Source organism: Anolis sagrei, chromosome Y (assembly GCF_037176765.1).
Source record: "Anolis sagrei isolate rAnoSag1 chromosome Y, rAnoSag1.mat, whole genome shotgun sequence".
Classification (NCBI taxonomy): domain Eukaryota; kingdom Metazoa; phylum Chordata; class Lepidosauria; order Squamata; family Dactyloidae; genus Anolis; species Anolis sagrei.
In genome coordinates this window covers 74,162,665-74,179,556 of record NC_090035.1, presented here as the reverse complement: position 1 = coordinate 74,179,556, position 16,892 = coordinate 74,162,665, and the positions used below count along the sequence as shown (strand labels likewise).

The 16,892-nt window shown below is 45.9% G+C and overlaps 1 protein-coding gene across 2 annotated transcripts in view; it reads right to left on the bottom strand.

The window, feature by feature from the left end:
* Window positions 1-1,774: 1,774 nt before the first annotated feature.
* The window catches only part of LOC137095240 (sodium/calcium exchanger 2-like), a 144,751-nt gene continuing 129,633 nt past the window's right edge, over window positions 1,775-16,892 (bottom strand). Inside the window, exons 5-8 of one of the 2 annotated variants that reach the window (XM_067461685.1) lie at window positions 16,666-16,787; window positions 14,401-14,500; window positions 5,707-5,982; window positions 1,775-4,371 (exon numbers count right to left, since the gene is read on the bottom strand). In XM_067461685.1, coding sequence (XP_067317786.1) covers window positions 3,995-4,371; window positions 5,707-5,982; window positions 14,401-14,500; window positions 16,666-16,787 — 875 coding nt within the window. In that variant the 3' untranslated portion in view covers window positions 1,775-3,994. Of the gene's footprint in view, window positions 4,372-5,706; window positions 5,983-14,400; window positions 14,501-16,665; window positions 16,791-16,892 lie in introns of both variants that reach the window. The other variant, XM_067461684.1, reaches the window with a different exon arrangement.

Below are 16,892 nucleotides of genomic sequence, written 5' to 3'. Positions count from 1 at the left end.
TCTTTCCTAGATTTTGACAGGGCGGGAAGGGGCGGGGTGGGGTTTGGAGGTGGCCTGAAGTAAAAGTAGGTAAGATGGGGGCAGGGGAGTGATGGAGCGTGGGGTTGCGTGTGTGTGTGCGGCGGCGGGGGGAGTGGGGTTGCGTGTGTGTGTGCGGCGGCGGGGGGAGTGGGGTTGCGTGTGTGTGCGGCAGGGTGTGTGTGTGTGCGGGAAGCGGCGCGGCGGGGCTTGGAGTGGGCATGGTTTCCGCAGAGGGAACGTTGGCCGGAAGGCCATGTGTGCGCGCGATGGAACTTGCAGCTGGGCGCCAATGCGCATGCTCAGTTGTTTTGCCGTTTTGTGAGTGTGTTGTGTTGTTTTTCATTTTGAGTAGATATGTTTGTACCTTGTGGGTTGTGTTATGGGCATGGGAATTTTGGTTAAGTTTCGTTGGGGTTTTTTTGAGTTTTGTTCTTTTGCCGTTTTGTGAGTGTGTTGCTGTGTTGTTTTTCATTTTGAGTATATATGTTTGTACCTTGTGGGTTGTGTTATGGGCACGGGGATGTTAGTTAAGTTTCGTTGGGGGATCTTTGAGTTTTGTTCTTTTGCCGTTTTGTGAGTGTGTTGTTGTGTTGTTTTTCATTTTGAGTATATATGTTTGTACCTTGTGGGTTGTGTTATGGGCACGGGGATGTTAGTTAAGTTTCGTTGGGGGATTTTTGAGTTTTGTTGTTTTGCCGTTTTGTGAGTGTGTTGTGTTGTTTTTCATTTTGAGTAGGTATGTTTGTACCTTGTGGGTTGTGTTATGGGCATGGGGATTTTGGTTAAGTTTCGTTGGGGGTTTTTTGAGTTTTGTTTCCTCGTTGGATGCCCCTAACAAATTTATATATATATATATATATATATATATATATATATATATCCATCTCTCTCTCTCTCTCTATATATATATATATGCCTTGTGTATATGTGTGTGTGTACATACATACATATACATACACACACACAAATATATACATATATACATACAAACACACATGCATGCGTGCACACACACACATATATCAGAGGTTTTTTCCATGTCAGGAATGGCTTGAGAAACTGCAAGTCACTTCTGGTGTGAGAGAACTGGCTGTGTGCAAGGACGTTGCCCAGGGGACACCTGGATGTTTTGCTATTTTACCATCCTTGTGGGACGCTTCTCTCATGTCCCTGCATGGGTAACCGGAGCTGACAGAGGGAGCTCATGCATGCTCTCCTCGGACTTGAACTTGCGAGATATCAGTCTTCGGTCCTGCCAGCACAAGGGTTTAATCTATTGCACCACTGGGTCATACATACACACATATCAGGTATGTATGTATGTATATCAGGAATGTGTATATACAAGATATATATACAGAGGCGGCCCTAGGTAATTTTCAACGGTAAGCAAACAGTATTTTGCCCCCCCCCCACCCAATCACTGATATATATTTTCTCTTCATCGTTGGAGTTCTGTGTGCCATATTTGGTTCAATTCCATCATTGATGGAGTTCAGAATGCTCTTTGATTGTAGGTGAACTATACATCCCAGTAACTACAACTCGCATATGTCAAGGTCTATTTTCCCCCAAGAGCGCCTCAAGAGCGCCCCTGGGCAAAATCAACTATATTGCAAATGCTTACTTTGCATAATGGGTTGAGCCGCCTCTGTATATACATATAGAATGTCTCTGTATCCATAATATCTTTTGATAACATGGTGTCCCTAACAGAATATTTTCTGATCAGGGACCTCAATTTGTGGCATAATTCTGAAAAGTGCTGTTCTGTTTATTAAATACATGAGCATACTCTCCTTTTGTTCACCATCCACAGAAAGACAACAAGTTGGACTGCTGAAATCATGTATAAAGAAGGGCCTTGCATATTAGACAACCTTCGAGCAGCAGCACAACTCCTCCAAGCTACAATCTTTGTCTGAATATGCCCACAATTTCAAATAAAAAGGTACCCTTCGTCTACAAATGATGGCTTCCATTGTTGCTCCATCACCAAACACTGAAGTCACTTGGTCTGGGTGCTTTGCCTTCTCCTGACCCTTCATGATATATAGTTGCTCCACTTCTTATATCTCCTGACTGCTGTTGGCTGTACTTCCTTTAACTGTATCTACAAGTGATTCGGGGTGAAGGCTGATGTTCAATTTTTTTGTTCTCACAAGCAAGCAGAGAAGCTTGTTTACTTGTAGAAAAAGGTCTGACAGAACAGGGAATCAAAACACCCAGTAGCTGACTTTAACACAAGTCTAGACAAAACGTTTGCTCCAGAGAGAGAAAAAATCAGCTGCCTGGGGAGAGAAAATGAGGGAGAAAAATCAGATAAACCATGTGGTCTTGAGTCAATATCCTCGACTCTTGTCCAAGTCTCATGTTATGTCATTATAAGAGGACATCCATCACATTTTAACACTTGCAGCAAATTTGCAGGCTCGGTTCCTACATTTGGCTTAAGGGTCTTTTCTCCTTTCTGAGCACATCAAGGGGGAAAAAAACCAGATTGGATTGGATGGATTATATGGAACTTCCCGTACTGATGTCACCAATCCCATGAAATAGGAGTTTCCCAAATCCTTACTCATTCCATGTGTGATACTCATACAACAGAGCAGAGAAAAAACATTAAATTTTTGGACTCTAAACCTCAAATTCTCCCAACGAGGACGACCAGTGTTAGTCCAAAAACACCCACTTTTCCAAGAGTAACCAACTTACAGGGAAAATACCCCCAAGTTTTCTTCCTAAAGAGGATATAGTTCTTACAAGGGGTAGGAAGGGAGAGACAAAGACATCCTATGGAAGGAGCAGAAAGGCCACCACACTAAATGCTGGGGGAAATTAAAAAAGGGAGGGTGTTTTCCTCCATTAATAAAGGGTACAGACAATTAATTGAACATCTTTCATGTCACAGAGAGCAAAGCAAGAGTTAAAAGCGTTAAAACGGTTGTTCCAACCAAAGTCACTGCTCATGTGCACAACCTCACCAAAACAAACAAAACAAAACCCAGGAAACATTTTGCCTTGTCCATCCATCTGTCCATCCGCCCACCTTCAGAAATTCCAGAATTGGGGCTGCGTTGAGTTCAAAGTTCTTTCCTTTTTGATGCATCGACCTTGAGCAAGATGGAGCCGGTCGCTGGTCCCTTCGACTTGAATGTAACCCCAACTCAGTTTTTTTTAAATCACAAGAAGACAATTGAAAATGTCAAATATTAAAAGAGAGAGAGATAGAGAAAGAGAAGAGAAGAAAATGGCAAAACTCCATCACGTCACTGCTATGGGAAGTCCACCTCCCACCCCGCATATGCCTCTCCGAGCTCAATAAGAGAAGGACGAGGCTGATCATAAGTAAACATTTGAAGGAGAGAACCTCAGTGTCCCTCTGCTTTCGTGGTTCTAGGTGTCGTCAAAAGATAGAACCATTGAAGGTGACTTAGCAGACATATTAGAGGGTCCTTTGGTCAGGATGGGCAACAACCAGGGGTTAAAACATCACCCCGGCCCATCCTTCTTGGCTTGCACATTTGGTCCGATGTGAGAGAGAGGCCCTCGTGACAGTCAGATCAGAAGGGAGAACATTGGAACAATGGAGGAAATGCCAATAACAATGTGGTGCAGGAGGGCTGTTGTTAGATGCATCAAATCAGGTGTCATTTTGGGCGACATGATGAATGAGAGACCGCTGAGACTCCCCCGTCACGGTCTTGCGAGGCAAATTCAGGGCCATGGCTTTCTGAATGGAGTCTTTCTGCCCATTGTGCAGTCTTCCTCTTTACCTGGAGAGCAAGAGGAAGCTTAGAGGTGCAGAGAGAAGGCAATTTTTGTCTCACAGGTATGGAAGTTTCAAATGGAAAGAAAGGATGCTCGGGAAGCTGGGGTGGGAAGGAGCGATCCTTTGGCGAAGAGGCCTTCCCGTATCCAGAGTTTTTTTTTTCTCTTGTGTCCTGGTCCACACCATGGATGGGTGGTTCCCTCAGAAGCCCTTGATGTGGCAGTATGCTTCAAGGCTGGCAAAGAGGATGTAGAGGAACCAAAGGCCCAGGAAGAGGCAGACGGTGAGGATTTTGGCGGTTCGGGGTCCCCCCAGCTCCCCTCCTATGTGCGGCCGGCGGCGGTACATGAGGACGCTGATGCAAACAAAGGCGAAGATGGTGAAGAGGGTGACGGAGAAGGCCAAAGTGCCCGTCTGCACCTCAAAGTTTTTGCCTTTGAAGGCCCAGTAAATGGCGGCCACGGACCAGGCCACGCCGATGCCGAGGAAGACGTTGACCGCATTGCTGCCCGTCACGTTGCCGATGGATGCATCGGCGCACTGGTCCTGGAGGGCAGCCACTTTGCTGGCAAAGGTGTCTGTGGAGAGAGGAGAGACACAAGGAGGAGATGTGAGAAAAGGCAGGAAACCCTGAGGGCGGAGAAGGACTTCCAGGGAAACAACTAGATGCCTTTTCCAACCTCAAATGTGGGGGACTGTCTGTTAAGTGGTCCCCTGCTTTTGATCCTCTAATGTTGATGTCTGCAACTCCCACCATTCCTATCTGGCAGTCATTCAGGATGATGGAACTTGTACGCCAATCAGGGGAAGATGCCCATTTTCTCATCTAGCATAATTTCACACTTGCTGTTGTTCCAGGCCTTCGAGTCAACTTTGACTTATAGAAAGCCCTATCCTACAATTTTGAGGAGGTTGACCATTGCCCAAAGGGAGCCTCAGCACCTAGTATAACCTGGTAGTCTTCTTATCATCCTTACCAGGTCTGATCATGCTTAAATTCTGAGATCAGGCATCTTCAAGGAGTTAGGGTATCCCAAGTAGAGAGGAGTAAAAAGTAAAGGTTAAAGCAGGCCCATAGCCAGGATTTCGTTTGGGGGGGGGGGGGGCTAAAAAATTTCAGGGGGGGTTCGGGGGGGCTGAGCTTCGGGGGGGGCTGAGTCTGAGTGAAAGAGGGTCTAGCCTAGCAAACCTTTTGTATCATTACCCCAATACCCCCATGCATATGGGATATATTGAGTATGGTGATCAGATCATGATATGAATAAACATAACAGTTTAAATAATGCACCAGTAAGGCCTTTTCGCGAACCACCATGAAAATTGGGGGGGGGGGGGGCTGAAGCCCCCCAAGCCCCTCCCCCTGGCTACATGCCTGGGTAAAGGTATCCCTTTCACATTAAGTCTAGCCATGTCTGACTCTGGGTGTCCAAAATGGCGCTTATCTCAATTTCTAAGCCAAAAAACCATCATTGTCCATAGACACCTCCAAGGTCATGTGTCCAGCATGACTGCATGGAGCGTCGTTACCTTCCCACCAAAGCAGTACCTATTGAACTACTCACATTTGCATGTTTTCAAACTGCTAGGTTGGTAGAAGCTGGGGCTAACACTGGGAGCTCACTCCACTCTCCAGATTTGAACTGCCAACCTTTCAGTCAGCAAGTTCAGCAGCTCAGAGGTGTAACTCATTGCGTCACCAGGGGCAGAGGGGAGTAGTGGTGGTTAAATTAATTGTCAATTCATCCCTCTTCCTACATCCCCAATCTGCCCTGAGGGGTGGGGGGGGGGGGGGGAGGAAAAAGTTACTTTTTACAAACCACAACAATAGTCGGCATTCCACATTTTCAAGGTTAACTTTTGTAAACAGAGCTTTACAACCTTTAAGCTATCCCAATATGGATGGTTTGTCATACCCGGAATGGATGTGCCCAGGGCCACAAAGACAACAGCGTTGACGGTGTCCTTGAGGCCGACGGTGCAGCCAAAGTGGGAGGCCAAGTCTCCGATGAGGGCGGTCAGAAGCCCAATGACCAGGATGCTGACACTGAAGCAGGCCCAGCCATTCCAGTATTCGGTGGGTGGCACGCAGGCAAACAGGACCTTCCAGAAGACGGTGAGGAAGTGCATTACATAGTCGAAGCAGGAGGGCAGCCGTTCCTCGCGCCCATCTTCCTCATCTTCCTCATCGCCTAGGAAAGGGACAAGCCTGGATCAGAGACTGGTGATGATGTCAACAGATGCAGTGCTTTCATAGAAATAGCCTAATAAGGTTGCCAACTGACATATACAGGCAGTCCCCGAGTTACAAACATCCAGCTTACAAATGACTCATAGTTAAGAAAATGTACCTGATCCGACTTCTATAACAAACCTACAGAACCTATCTTGTTCATAACTTGGGGACTGCCTGCACAGGCATAATTTAATGTTACTGTCGTCCACATTGTCAGAGGCTTCCTTAACTAGTCTTCTTTGTCACAGATTTATTTTAGCATGTGCCTTCATGAAAATCAACTCAGCTCTTCAGATATATAAACCCAATTTTCCTAGTTTCCATCAGAACTCACAACGTCAGGAGAGAATACTTCTAGAGTATGGCCATGATGTGGAGATATAGATATTTATACATATATTGTATATACATTACAAGCACTGAAATGTAGAAAAAAATCAAGTTCTCTCTGTATTAGGAAGCCAAGCTGACAGGACTAAAGGGATGCGGAAGGATCTGTGTCCAAAGCACAGGCAAGAGGAGGGTGAACATACCAGGAGGGGGGAGATAAGAAAGGCCTGGCACAAATAGAGGTAAAAAGTGAGGAGTTTCTCTCCCTCCCTCCTCACAGGTCAAAAGTAGGCCTCTTGATGGATCTAAGCTGAATCCTATCTCTAACTTGCTGTAAGCTGCTTTAGAAAAAATATATAGACATGCCCCTTGCATGTAGAAGGTATAATTTGATATTTCTATGATGCTAAAGTTATGTAGTGGTTATATTACATATGTAGAAGTGTGACAGTGCGAGTGGCACCACCTATATGTAAAACTGTAAGTTGCAGGATTTAAACTGTTGTATCATGCCTGATTTTCCCTTTTTACCCTGTAAAGGTACAGTTGGGTTGATTGGTTTTTATAGCTGTCAATCAATGTTGTTTGCACCAGTTGAATTGCCCCTCCTGCTCAATTGTTTGGCCCCACCTCTTCCTAGAGAGCAGGACAGTGTTTCCTTTTCCATTCCACCATCAAACTTTCTATCAGATTGACATGAGAGAGAGACTTGGCTCTGAAGCCCTTGATTAAGTTACCTCTCAGCACCAATTCTGAGGTTTTTGCCCTTGAGACATGCTTCATGTTCAGATCAACCTGGATGACGTTGAGAAGTCTCAAGCGCTTTCAAACCAGTTCTTTGGCACCAGAGGAAGGCTTTGTGCCTTCAAAATATAGGCCATTGGAATTGGGGTTGTGATTATTCTGATATTCACAGCCATTGAGAAAGAGGAACCTGGAAAAGCTTCTCAGCTGCAAAATTCCTTGGACCTAAACTTGGCACAGAGACTGTAATGTATATTTCCTTTACCCCCCTTTGAAAGTTCCAATTATTGCTTTAAAGGGATAACTCTTTGTGAACAATAAAAACCTATTTTGAGTTATCTACAGTGTTTTGGTCCTTGGGAGTTCCAGTTTTCCTAAAGGAGGGCAAGAAGCAATCCCCTGGGGGAAAGATGTCACGTCCATGTCTCTTTCACTAAGAGTTATAGCCCCAGGCACGATGGCACAAGAAGCATGTTTCTTTGTTTGCCTGCATTTGAAGATGTATAAAAGGGAAAGTCAACGCCTTTATCCTCACTCTGGTTGGCTTTTGGACGTAATTCCATGCCAGAGTCTCAGCTGAAAATAAACATACTTTTCTGCTTCCGAGAAAGGATCGCTCTTGGTATTATCTCTCCTATCTACTGCTACAGCCATACAGTCTGGAAAAGCTACTACAATCCAGCCACTCCAGCCATGAAAGCCTTTGACAATACATTGGACTCTGGGTGGCTTACATTTGGGACAAAATGTCCACAGAACATCAAAACAAAACAATCCATTAAAAACAAAAACCGATTAAAATAAAGCATAGCAAAGCAGAACAATAAAATAAAACACAATTAAATAAAATGTAAGGGTATAAAACAGCAGCATTAAAACTCACTCAAACAATACACAACAAATACCTATAACCAGAATACTAAGATGGGCATGGTCAGGGTATAACGAGGACTGGGCATGGGATAGTGCAAAACAGCATAGTATAGGGCCGGGGACTGGAAGAAGTGCAGAGAACAGAGTACTATCTGGAGTGCTAGGGGCTGGGCATTTGTAAGTAGGGACTAGTCATTCTCAAATGCTTGTTGGAACATCCAGGATTTCAGATCCCTATGAAAGGAGGACAGTGAAGGGACTAGCCTAATCTCCCTGGGGAGGGTGTTCCAAAGTTGGGGGCCACCACCGAGAAGGCCCTCTCCCACATCCCCAACCGCTGTGCTTGTGATGGTGGTGGGAGCAAGAGGAGGGTCTCCTTGGCAGATCTTACACCCCACACCAGTTCATAGGGGGAGATGCGGTCACGAAGATACATAGGGCTTTGTAGGTAATAACCTGCACCTTGAATTGGAACTGGAAAGAGCAGCAGCCAGTGGAGGTGCTTTAATAGGGGTGTCATCCATAGGGTTACCAAGGTGCTTGTTTATAAAGCTATTGTCCTCCCAACCCTGCTATATGCCTGCGATATGTGGACTGTCTACAGACGTCACATGCAACTCCTGGAACGATTCCATCAGTGCTGCCTCGGAAAATCCTGCAAATGTCTTGGGAAGACAAGCGGACAAACGTCAGCATGCTGGAAGAAGCAAAGACCACCAGGATTGAAGTGATGGTCCTCCGCCATCAACTCTACTGGACCAGCCACGTTGTCCGGATGCCCAACCACCGTCTCCCAAAGCAGTTGCTCTACTCCAAACTCATGAACGGAAAACAGAATGTTGGTGGACAGGAAAAGAGATTTACAGATGGGCTCAAAGCCAACCTTAAAAACTCTGGCATAGACACTGAGAACTGGGAAGCCCTGGCCCTTGAGCGCTCAAACTGGAGGTCAGCTGTGACCAGCAGTGCTGCAGAATTTGAAGAGGCACGAATGGAGGATGAAAGAGAAAAACGTGCCAAGAGGAAGGTGGGTCAAGCCAACCCCGTCCGGTACCGCCTTCTACCTGGAAACCAATGCCCTAACTGTGGGAGAAGATGCAGGTCAAGAATAGGACTCCACAGCCACCTACGGATCCACAATACTGATCCTGGAAGACTATCCGAAGGATCGCCTAAGTAAGTAAGTAAGTAAGCATGCGCTCCCTACAACCATCTCCAGCCTGGCAACCGACTTTTGCACCAATCACAGTTTCTCCAGCAATCTTCAAAGGCAGCCCCACATATTCCCCGCTCCCAAAAGATAAAATAGGGAGAAGAGAGTACCCAGAATGGAACAGAGCTTCTAACATTTGGGGTTTTGGCCAGCAGAGGGTGCAACTGCCATAGCGCATGATGTAGAGGAGATCTATGCTGTTGATTCCACAGCATTCCAACATTAACCTCTTTTTCTACTTCTAAAGCAATGGTTCTCAACCTTCCTAATGCCGCGACCCCTTAATACAGTTCCTCATGTTGTGATGACCCCCAACTATAACATTATTTTCATTGATACTTCATAACTGTTATGAATCGTAATGTAAATATTTGATATGCAGGATGTATTTTCAATCACTGGACCAAATTGGGCACAAATACCTAATTTGCCAAAATTTGAATACTGGTGGGGTTGGGCGGGATTGATTTTGTCATTTGGGAGTTGTTATTGCTGGGATTTATAGTTCACCTACAATCAAAGAGCATTCGGAACTACACCAACGGTAGAATTGAACTAATTTTGGCACACAGAGCTCCCATGACCAACAGAAAATACTGGGAAGTGTTTGGTAGGCATTGACTTTGAGTTTTGGAGTTGTAGTTCACCTACATCCAGAGAGCACCGTGAACTCAAACAATGATGGATCTGGACTAAACTTGGCATGAATATTCAATATGCCCAAATGTGAACACTGGTGAAGTTTGGGGGAAATAGACCTTGACATTTGGTCATTGAAGGTGCTGGGATGTATAGTTCACCTACAATCAAAGAGCATTCTGAACTACACCAATGACAGAACTGGGCCAAATTTCCCACAGAGAACCCCCAAGACCAACAGAAAATACTGTGTTTTCTGATGGTCTTTTGTGAGCCCTTTGAGTCTCTCCTGGAATACTGCCTTCCTCTTATCTTATGTTACACACAAATGTGGTCTGTTCAGTAGTGGAGATTCAGAACTGTGGCCTACAATGCTGAGGCTAAGATCCAACTTGGCTCAAGGTTTAGGGTACAATCCCCAGATTGATTAATTAATTAGTTAAAAATAGTATTACATAGTGTAATCGGAAAAGGGGAAACCCTGCACTAGAACTACTGTGCTGTTCATATGATGCATTTTTCCATTCAAACATGCATGCTTTCCATGGAAATCTGGAGGCAGTGATGAAGAATTCAATGAAGCTCAAAAGCTGGCCAACATAAAATAAAGGCAGTATTCTGGGCACTGCAGTTGAGGGGAGATGCTGACTCTAAGCTGGAATGTGTCCAAAGAAGGGTGACTAAAATGATCAAGGGTCTGGAGAACAAGCCCTATGAGGAGCGGCTTAAAGAGATGTGCATATTTAGCCTGCAGAAGAGAAGACAGAGAGGAGACATGATGAGGGCCATGGATCAAGCACCATGGATCAAGCAGGTGAACCTGCTAGGACTTTGAGATTGTCTGGGGAGGCACTGCTCTCTATCCCACCTGCATCACAAACACGTTAGGTGGGGATGAGAGACAGGGCCTTCTCATTGGTGGTCCCTTGGCTATGGAACACCCTTCCTGAGGACATTAGATTGCCCTCCTCCCTCTTAACATTTTGGAAAAGAGTCAAGACTTGGTTGTTTGAGCAAGAGTTTGAAAATACAAGGTAAAAGACATAGGAATTGGAACGACTGGATGACGAGAATGGGACAATGTTTATTATTAAGAGATGCAAATGATCTATGTTTTAATATTCTTGTTGTGATTTTATATTGTGTGTTAATGTTTTTAAATGTTTTATGGTTTTTGGGGGCATTGAATTGTTGCCCTGAGGGCTGAGAAGGGCGGTATACAAATAAATAAATGATAGGGAGGAGGGATCAAGCTTGTTTTCCACTGCCATGGACACGAGAACGCGGAACAATGGCTTCAAACTACAGGAAAGAAAGGAGATTCCATCTGAACCTAAGGAAGAACTTCTTAACTGTGAGAGCTGTTCAGCAGTGGAACTCTCTGCCCCTGAGTGTGGTTGAGACTCCTTCTTTGGAGGCTTTTAAACAGAGGCTGGATGGCCATCTGTCGGGCGTGCTTTGACTGCAATTTTCTTGCTTCTTGGCAGGGGGTTGGACTGGATGGTCCATGAGGTCTCTTCCAACTCAAGGATTCTATGATTCATGTGTGGCAGGGCAGTAAAATTTGATAATCATCAATGTAGAAGTTCAACATCTTTTTGCTCAAAGCTGACACCATTAGACCTACAAGTGGGCTGTCACCTAGAATAGGGGGTTACAGCTCTTTGGGTGCCCCCCCCCCAAATTGCCATTTATTATTTTGTGGGCAAATTGTAACCTCCAGCATCTCCAAACTGCACGGCCATTGTTGCAAAGCTTGAGAGCCTGAAATGGTTGAACTCAAGAAGGAGGGAATTAAGTATTCAGCTGACTCTTGGCCTTTTCCTCCCTTTCAGCAGCGCATAAGGAGGAGGGTTGTGCGAAAATGATGATGATTTGTTCTCTCTTCCCCTGATGCAGCTGGATTGCGACGCACCTGGCAAAACAGTGGGGAAATTGCAGAATGATGCAAAACCTGCATCTCTAGAGGGAGGAATCCATAGCTCTCAAAAACCCATTTTCCTCCCATTGCGAAATCTCAAGTGAAGACAAGCACCAAACAGCCTGTGTGTGGGCAGGGCTGCTGCAAATTCATCGTTGCTGTGAAGCACTTAGCTAACACATCCAGCCCTCTGGATAGAATATATGCTAGAGAAATCGCAGTAACATTGTGGAGTATGACGGTAGAGAAGTCCATAAGCACTACTCTTTCATATTGTCAAAGGCTTTCATGGCTGGAATCGCTAGGTTGTTGTGAGTTTTCTGGGCTTTATGCCTATGTTCCAGAAGCATTCTCTCCTAATGTTTCGCCTGCATCTATGGCAGGCATCCTCAGAGCTTGTGAAGGAAAAAAACTTGTATTCTAGTATTTAAAAACTCTAAAACTATAACAATAAATAAAGAACAACACTCAAAAAATAGGGGAGCTCCAGACAAGAAACAATCAGGGACAGTTAATCACCTCTCAACAAAGGATTCCCCCAGGCAGTAAGAAACCACATCTTGAAACTGTCAGGGCATTAAATTCTAATCAAGGTGGCCAATTGAAACATTTAGAATCATAGAATCAAAGAGTTGGAAGAGACCTCATGGGACATCCAGTCCAACCCCCTGCCAAGAAGCAGGAATATTGCATTCAAATCACCCCTGACAGATGGCCATCCAGCCTCTGTTTAAAAGCTTCCAAAGAAGGAGCCTCCACCACACTCCAGGACAGAGAGTTCCACTGCTGAACGGCTCTCACAGTCAGGGAGTTTTTCCTCATGTTCAGATGGAATCTCCTATCCGGTAGTTTGAAGCCATTGTTCCACGTCCTAGTCTCCAGGGAAGCAGAAAACAAGTTTGCTCCCTCCTCCCTGTGGCTTCCTCTCACATATTTATACATGGCTATCATATCTCCTCTCAGCCTTCTCTTCTTCAGGCTAAACATGCCCAGCTCTTTAAGCTGCTCCTCATAGGGCTTGTTCTCCAGACCCTTTATCATTTTAGTCGCCCTCCTCTGGACACATTCCAGCTTGTCAATATCTCTCTTGAATTGTGGTGCCCAGAATTGGACACAATATTCCAGGTGTGGTCTAACCAAAGCGGAATAGAGCATGGGGAGCATGACTTCCCCAGATCTAGACACTATGCTCCTATTGATGCAGGCCAAAATCCCATTGCCTTATTTTGTCACCACATCACATTGTTGGCACATGTTTAACTTGCTGTCCACGAGGACTCCAAGATCTTTTTCACACGTACTGCTCTCGAGCCAGGCACTGTCCCCCATTCCATATCTTTGCAGTTGTCTGTCTTGTCAGCGTATAATGACATTAAATGTTTGCCATTTACCATTTACACCTACCTCAAACAGACAAGAGTTCTTTCTCCCACCCTGGACATTCTACAGATATAGTAAAGGTAAAGTCCAGTCATGTCCGACTGGGGGTTGGTGCTCATCTCCATTTCTAAGCCAAAGGGCCGGTGTTGTCCGTATACACCTCCAAGGTGATGTGGCCAGCATGATTGCATGGAGCGCCGTTACCTTCCCGCTGGAGAGGTACCTATTGATATACTCACATTTGCATGCTTTTGAACTGCTAGGTTGGCAGAAGCTGGGGCTGACAGCGGGAGCTCATGCCGCTCCCTGGATTCGAACCTGCGGCCTTTTGGTCAACAAGTTCAGCGGCTCAATCCTTTAATCCACTGAGCCACTGACATAAACCCGATTTTCCTAGTTTCCAACAGACCTCACAACCTCTGAGAATGCCTGCCATAGATGCAGGAGAAATATCAGGAGAGAATGCTTCAGAAACATGGTCATACAGCCCAGAAAACTCACAACAACCCACTACTCTTTTAAGCTGTGTTTTCCTTAGCAGGGACCTCAATGTATCTTGGCTGCATCAGAGCTTGGGTAAAGGGAGGGCTTCATTTTGGGACTACAAGTCCAAGAATCCCCATCAAACTGGACTGCTGGTTTTTACAACAATAGTGAAGGCTAGCCAGGGCAGTCGTACTCCAAAACCAATACTTTTCCAAGTCCTGGAGAGGGCTCACCTTGTCAAGGCCACCACAACATTCAAGAGCTTCTGGGGCTGAGATCAACCCAGCTGGAATATCAAACTGCTCTGGGTTTCAGCCCACACATTAATGGGCCAGGCCGTAGCACAGCTGGTTAATCCCTAGCAGCCAGAAATCACTGCTGACTGGAAGGCGGCAAGTTCAAAGCCCGAGTTGGGTTTGAGCTCCCAATTGTTAACAGCCCAGCTTACTGTTCACCTAAGCAGTTTGAAAACAGCTGAGCTGTAAGTAGAGAAATTAGGGACTCCTTAAAGTGGGTAAGTTAATTTACAACACCATAAAAAATGCCAGAGATCAAAGAACAAGGAGGAAATACTATGATCAAAGGCTCGGCGTCATAGTGGATGAAGTGACAGCTCCCCCCTGTGGCCAGAATCAAGCAACCTCCAGGAGCCAACATTGAAAAAAATGAATTACCTCTATCTTTCTGCATGTCTTGTATGTTGAAAAACAGCATCGAATGTTTGCCGTGTATGTGTGCACTGTGATCCACCCTCAGTCCCCTGTACCTGTGCTGATTGGACCCTGTACCTGCGCTGACGGTGATGGCCTCGAGAAACTGCTCCCTCCAGGAGTGTGTGCCGATCACCAACGCCAGGTTCGTCTTCTTTATCAGCTTGTCCACTGTGTTCTGCAGAAGAGGAAGATACAAACAAGATACAACTGAGACTGTTATGCCTTCTAAGGCTGAAACAGAAAGTACACGGTGAGACTATATCAGGAATGGGCAAACTTCAGACCTCCAGGGATTTTGGACTTCAACTCCCACCATTCCTAACAGCCTCAGGCCCCTTCCTAAAGGGCCTGAGGCTATTCGTAATAGTGGGAGATGAAGTCCAAAACCTTTGGAGGGATGCAATTTGCCATACCTGGACCATATCCTAGAGAAAAAAATAACTAATTTGGGCTTTACTCTCTCACTGCCCAGAAACATGAGAAAATAAGATACTATTTAGGCCTGGTTAAGGAATGACTTCTGCAGAGAGGTCGCCTTGGAGAATGACCTAAGCTAGACAGGAAGACTGTGTCCCTGTTGGGTCTCCAGGACCCCTCAGAAGCTTTTGATATCATTGACCAATGTACCTTCTGGTTTGTCTTACTGAGATGGGATTGTCATTGTCTTACAGTGGCTCTGGTCCTAACAGCAGGATCTCACCCCAATCCCTGGATTTGAACCGCCAACCTTTCAGTCAACAAGTTCAGCAGCTCAGCAGTTTAACCCACTGCACCACCGGGGGCTCCATATATATATTGTCAGAAGCTGGGGCTAACAGTGAGAGCTCACCCCACTCCCTGGATTCAAACTGCCAACCGTTCGGTCAGCAAGTTCAGCAGGTCAGCGGTTTAACCCACTGTGGCACCGGGGGCTCCATATATATATTCTCAGAAGCTGAGACTAACAGCGAGAGCTCACCCCACTCCCTGGATTCGAACTGCCAACCTTTCGGTCAGCAAGTTCAGCAGCTCAGCGGTTTAACCCACTGCACCACGGGGGCTCCATATATATATTGTCAGAAGCTGGGGCTAACAGTGAGATCTCATCCTACTCCCTGAATTCGAACTGCCAACTTTTCGGTCAGCAAGTTCAGCAGCTCAGCGGTTTAACCCACTGCACCACCGGGGGCTCCATATATATATTGTCAGAAGCTGAGACTAACAGCGAGAGCTCACCCCACTCCCTGGATTCGAACTGTCAACCTTTCAGTCAGCAAGTTCAGCAGCTCAGCGGTTTAACCCACTGCACCACCAGGGGCTCCATATATATATTGTCAGATGCTGGGGCTAACAGCGAGAGCTCACCCCACTCCCTGGATTTGAACTGCCAACCTTTCGGTCAGCAAGTTCAGCAGCTCAGCGGTTTAACCCACTGCACCACCAGGGGCTCCATATATATATTGTCAGAAGCTGAGACTAACAGCGAGAGCTCACCCCACTTCCTGGATTCGAACTGCCAACCTTTTGGTCAGCAAGTTCAGCAGCTCAGCAGTTTAACCCACTGTACCACCGGGGGCTCCATATATATATATATATATTCCTTCCTTCTTTCCTTCCTTCCTCTCTCTCATGTTGAGCCACACTCTTCCACCGTTTGCCACTCAATGACGGAAGCTTTTGATGAATGGTAATTTCCATCCTTTACCAACCAGTGTTAGCACTTTCATTTGCTTGCCATTCAATCATGACAGCTCTGCCCTTTAAAAGTCACAAACAATGACCTCCATCATTTGCTACACAAGGAGGGTACCTTCTATCTTTTGCCACCATCTCCATCCCTTGCCATCTGCATCATTTGCCACAGAGTGAGCACAGTTAGCATTGCTTCATGTTCCAATGCATGTTGCCTCCGTCCCTTTCCAATCCTGGAGAGTAGACCCCACCCTTTGCTCTGTAGTGATGGCAGCTTGCATTGCTTGCCATTCGTTGGCAATGGAAGAGGAGGATTGTGGCCCAGCATGAGCCACATTCTTTCTTTCTTGCCTGCAGTCAGCTAGCTTTCCAAATCCCATTCCTCCTTTTGATGTGGTGAATGGCACAATCTCTATTGTGCACATTGCTTGCTTTCATTCCTTGCACTTCTAAAGTATGCAAGCAGGAGACTGGGGCGAAGTGTGGATGGCGGAATAGCAGATGAATGCATATTGCCAACCTCTTGCCTGGTGCACTGCTGCAAACCTAAACCGTTGCTATTGTTGTTAACCACTCTGATTGATGCTGAATCTATGAAGGAAGACCTCCAAGTTGTCCTATCCTCAACTTCCCTGCTCAACTCTTGGAACCAGATGCTGCTCTCCTTACCTTGAAATCATAGGATTCCTCAATGATGACTTCCAGGCGGGCGTTTTCCCCAAGGATGGGCTTTCCCATCTCCGCAATCCGCCGGGCCTCTTCCTCTTCAGCAGAGAGCTTTTTGTCTGCATCTACTGATTTAGGGAAAGCACAGCATGAACCACAACAAAGACTTCTCCTGACCGAGATGATACAACCATAATTCGTAGACCAGTAGTTCCCAACCTTCCTAATGC